This window comes from Fomitopsis serialis, assembly GCF_022376445.1.
Source record: "Fomitopsis serialis strain Sig1Antser10 chromosome Unknown B0H18scaffold_245, whole genome shotgun sequence".
In the NCBI taxonomy this organism is placed as follows: Eukaryota; Fungi; Basidiomycota; class Agaricomycetes; order Polyporales; family Fomitopsidaceae; genus Fomitopsis; species Fomitopsis serialis.
Window position 1 is genome coordinate 7,825 of NW_025955205.1, and position 5,137 is coordinate 12,961.

General features: G+C 63.3%; 1 protein-coding gene across 1 annotated transcript; it reads right to left on the reverse strand.

Moving 5' to 3' along the window:
- Positions 1–367: 367 nt before the first annotated feature.
- B0H18DRAFT_1127302 (uncharacterized protein) lies at positions 368–805 on the reverse strand (the record flags this gene model as incomplete). Its single annotated transcript, XM_048035274.1, has 1 exon — positions 368–805. The coding sequence occupies one exon, from the start codon at positions 803–805 to the stop codon at positions 368–370; it is 438 nt and encodes a 145-aa protein (XP_047885382.1).
- Positions 806–5,137: the final 4,332 nt, after the last annotated feature.

Genomic DNA, 5,137 nt, shown 5'->3' on the forward strand with positions numbered 1-5,137 from the left:
TATCCTGGCGGAACTGGATGGAAGCGTATCGCGGCATCGGTATGCGGCGTTCAGGGTAGCACCCTACCGGGGGCGGAACGAAGCGTCAGTAGACATCTCGGCAATACAAGAATGGGACGAGTACTTGCCGGATGAAACGAAGAGCTGAAGCACGTTCGGAACATACGAGGGCGACGAAGACGAGGAAGAGGAGGATGAATAGGGGAACCGGAGGGAGGGGTAGCGGGGTCAGAATTGACGAGGCGCACGGAGGGGAGTGAGTATCCCGGAGGGAGTGGGGAGGAGGATCGAAGGTGGTCGACAAGACCGTTGAGGAGAGCGTCAAGGGAGTCGAAGGAGGGATCGTCGGGGCCACGTTCCGGGGAAGTCAGGCGGGCGTAGGCATCGACCTGGAAGTCGTCGAGCTCGCGGACGACACGGATAAAGCATCAAGTGTCTCGCGGACGGCGTGAACGCGAGCGGCGAGGGAGCGGACGGAGTGAATCGTGGAACGCTGGGCCTCGTCGGCGAGGCGGCGGAATTCGGCGAAGGATGTACGAAACTCGGTGACTTGGCGGAGGGAACGGCGGTCTACCGTATCAAGGGCGTGGAACAGGCCTCCCATAGCGGTAGCAAGGTTGCCCCGGAGGGAGCTAAACTCGGACTCCACACCCCGGAGGGTGGCGGCGTGCTCAGCGGAGAGAGCCTCAAGACGGGATAGGCGTTCTTCGACGGAGAGGTCAGTGAAGAGGACGGTATCGTTGCGGTCGTCGGAAGTGACCACGCCGTTCACACCCGGCGAGGACGGAGGGGCGGGGCTGGCCATGATAGATGCAAGCTCCGTGCAAGAATGAGGGGGAGGAGACGTGCGGAGGGGGAGGGAATATAAGGGACGCGGGAGGGTATGCGGAACGGCTTATCGGTCGAGATCGATGAAGAGAACAGGCACGCGATGCGAGGCCGGGGAGTACGTGGGGGGAGTGGAATGGGGCGCTTGCAGATTAACGAGGGCACGAGGTGACAACGGGAGTCAGAGTACGGAGAACCCCGGATTCAAGAAACTCGGTCGCGAGGGAGAGCGGACAACAAAGCCATTTCATTAACAATTAGCGAGGAACGGGGAATACATGGACGGGAACAGGACAGGGACTACTTTACATACAAGTACGAACGGAGCCTACTCTACTGCGCATCCTCCGACTCCAGATCTGCGTCAACCGCGGCGGCGTCCGCCATCTCGGTGTCCTCATCGGGAGTGACACGTCCCGCCGCGTCGTTGGGGGCGCCCAGCAAACCCGGACGAAGGACGAACCGCTCGACCGCGTCGAGGCCGCCCGCAAGGTCCTGGACACGGCGACGACGGAGCGGGACGGGCCAGCCACAGGAGACGGGGAACGAGCTGGCGGGGGTGCGTAGGACGCCAGGAGGTCGGCCGGCGGGTTCCCTCGACGATCGTGGAACGGGGAATGCGGGGCGTGTGGTCGTAGCGGGCGGCGACCTCAGGGGAGACGTCGGCGTGAAGGCCGATGTACCGGAGACGCGGGGGCCATTGGCTGGAATGTCAAGGTCGACACGTCAGCAAGGAGAAGGAGGAGCGGAGGGAGAAAAACACGCACGAAGCCGAGTGAGGGAGCACTGCTCCTTCAAACGGATACAGTGCTGCACCCATGGCCAGGGTACCCGTCGCGGCGACAAACGTGATTGCGCTTGCGCATTTCTCGCACGGCGTGCCCGGACTGTACACGAAGGGCCCGTATCGGATACGGTCCTTCCTCGAAGATGCGCCTTTGGAGGCGGCGGAGCGATGTCGACGAGTCCTGGGGCGGACGAGAAGGAGCGGGCGGAGGCAACGGGCGGGCGAGGAGGGTGAACGATGAGACGGGGGAGGCGACGTGGAGCGGGATCGGGGGCGGGAGACGGGACGGAGCGGGGCTGAGGACGGCGATCGGGGGAGGGGACGGGAAACGACGAGGAACGGCTCGTCCCCGCGGAAACGACGGAGGCGGGACGGGGACTCACCACGAGCGGACGGCGACGGAAGGAAAAGAGGGAGGGGCGCTCGGGGAGAGCGGAGGTCCGCATCGTCGGAGTCGGCGGCCACCGCGTCCAGCATGTCTACGTCGATAGGAGGGGCCGGAGGCGGGGAAAGGCGGGCGAACGGGGAGGACGAGGGAGACCGGGGAGCAGGGGACGCACGCGGAGACCACGAGGCCCGGAACGAGCGGGCGAGGCGACAGGAACGGCGGCTGGCGCGGGGATGGGCGGAGCATCCGGGACAGGGTCGAAGGGGGACAGGACGGACTCGGCGACCTTGAAGTACGTACTGGCCCAGCGCGCTTCAGTACCGACGAGGAGGGCCGGGGTGGTGAGGTCTTCAACGAGGACCTCGAGGGTCCGCTGTAAACGGAGTCGACCTCCGCATACTCGTTAAGACGAGTCAGGAGCGAGCCGAGGGCGACGAGGGTCTCGGGGCGCATCTCAACCCGCGGGTGACCCTGCCCCAGCGCGTACTCCTGGTTCGCCAGGAAGATAGCCTGTAAAGAAGACGTCAGTGCGGCTCACGGGGAAACAGGAGAAAGGGGGGCTTACTCGAGCAAGCGCTACCTCGCGAGCCCACGAGAGCCATGCGGAACTCTCATCCGGAGGGGCGTCGTCGGACAGAGGGGGCTCGGCACGGGCGACGCAGACGATCCTCATCTCCAGGTTGACGAGGGTGGAGAGTGCGGCGAGCCGGAGGGAGTAGAGGCGATCCGGGAAACTGGACGCCAAGGCGGTGGCGGCATCGAAGGCCACAGCGCGGGCTTCAGGGACGGGGAGCGAGACATGGAGAGCAGAGGAAAGCGGGTCGACAGCGAGGAGAGGAGCAGGTGGTGGAGGATGCTGGCAGGCGGAGGGAGCACCGGAGGCAGCGATTTATACGCGGAGGTGGCCGCTGATGGCCCGGAGCCACACTGATCGGAGGGCCGATCGAGATCCCAGGCCACTTCTTCCCACGGAGGGAACGCGCCCGGCCAATCAGTCCCGGGAAGGTAGGCGGATGGCGAGCGAGACGGGCAATTCCGGCAGGGTCAGTGAAGGAAGGGACACGGAGGCGGGGATAAAGAGCGCGTACAACGAACACAGCAAACGGACCGGAGACGGCCTGACCGGGGACGGTCAGAATTTCAGGTGGGGGGAGATGTGGGGAAGCCCCACAGAGCAGGCCCGGAACCAACGGATATAGGGCACACGACCACAGGAGACAACAGACGACGTTACACACGGAAGGAATGTCGAAGGATAGGTTACCCAGGCAGCACGACCGGAAAGCAACTCGGTAGGGCAACCGGAGGCAGCCGTGGACGGCACCGGAGGGTACAGGAACGAACTACCCCTCACGCACACTCTCCCCCTCATCCATTAAATCAGTCTCGGTCTCAGTTTCGACACCCGCATCCTCGAAGTCGTCACTAGTACGCGCCGGAGGGAACTGAAGGCGACGCGGAATGCCGGAATAGTCAGCGTCCGGAACGTACACGCCACGTGAAAGACGATCATGCACGCCGGCAACACTGGACGCCAGGGCGGAGAGAATACGGCGGGTGTGTTGGGCCTCGGACTGAAAGGAGGCGGATGCGTCACGTTGAACGGTAGCGTAACGCTGGAGCTGGGAGATGAGCGCGTCGAGGCCGTCGGAGGAAGCCCGGAGGGGGGAGAGCTGCATGGGCCTCTCGAGGTACCGGACCGGGAGCAACGGACGGCCCACTTCGACATCGGACTGCTCAACAGCGACGCGGTTGGCGGACCAGGCGATAGCAGGGTACGGCTCGCCAATGACGCTATGCTCGGACGCGATGGTCGAGAACACCTGGTCAAGGTAGTCGATCAGTTCCTGGACGTCGGAGAACCGGCGGATGAGAGGGAGGGACGCGTCGCCATGCGCGGTAGCTCGCGCCCGGGAGTCGAAGAGCATGCGCTACGTACCGGAAGGAGGATCAGCCCGCCGGACGGGGAATAGACGAGAAGAATATCACCCACGATGATCCAGCGGGCGCCGTGGGCCCAGGCCAACCATTCGGTAGGACTGTCAGCGACAAGACGCGGCTCGACGACTCGTTCATCCCGGAGGAGAGCGAGAAGACGGTAGAAGCGAGTGGAGTAGACGATGGCGGAGGGATTGGGTGGGGCATCGGACGGCATGGCACTGGACGGGAGACGGTAAAGGAAGGGAAGGAGGGGGCTTAAGAGGGACCGGAGGGAACGGGTGAGTACGGAGAAGGGTGCCAGCGAGGCGGGGGCGTGGGATAGCGAGCCGGAGGGGACATAAGGGAGGGAGCCGGGGACCGGACGGGGAGAGATCCTACCTACCTACCACCTAGGAGTAGAGAGCGAGCTCAACGGCGATTCCCTGCGTTTCTGACTGCGTCCTGCGTTTACTGCGTTTACTGCGTTGCGAATAGATCACTGCGTTCACCTTCAACGAGCACCGCGTTTCCTTCCGGCTCTCTGCGTTTTATCCGGCTTGAACGAGTTTCTACGCGTTCACTCTGAGTCCCTGCGTTGTGGGACGACTCCACCACTCTCCTCCGACCGCGTTACAGTGTCCCCTGCGAGTATCCGAGCTCGTACGTCCCCTCCGGGCCCGAATCGTCACATCCCCTCCCCATCCGCTTGCCAACAGCCCCCGCCCGTCGTTTCTACCGACACCATCGATTCCTTCCGGTCTCTTTTCGACCCGGGAGACTCGCAACCTACACATCGCGTCCGAACGCACTAGGTCTTCAGGTATGTATGCTCACTAGGTTACCATTACCGTGCTACGCGTGCTCATTAGAGGATGTCTGATCCATCGCGCTGCAGGCAGAGGTTGAGGCGAGCTCACCACGCGCGTGCACGTCTGATTGTATCCTCCGCATGTAAGTCTCGATTGGCTCTCATGTCGACTTCTCCTACCTAAGCCTTGTACTCTTCAGCGTCATTTGCACACGATGGCGGACGCAAATCTCGACCGTCCTACAGGTACCACTGACTTCGTCCTGAGTGTGACGCCCCGCGAACGTACGTGATTTACGACGCTGACTCCGAACTTGGCTTACCGTCCTGGATGGCAGAATGGCGCCAGCCCCTTAAACCGACTGATGGGTTATGTGCCGCCGACGCCGGCGACAGCTGCAATATC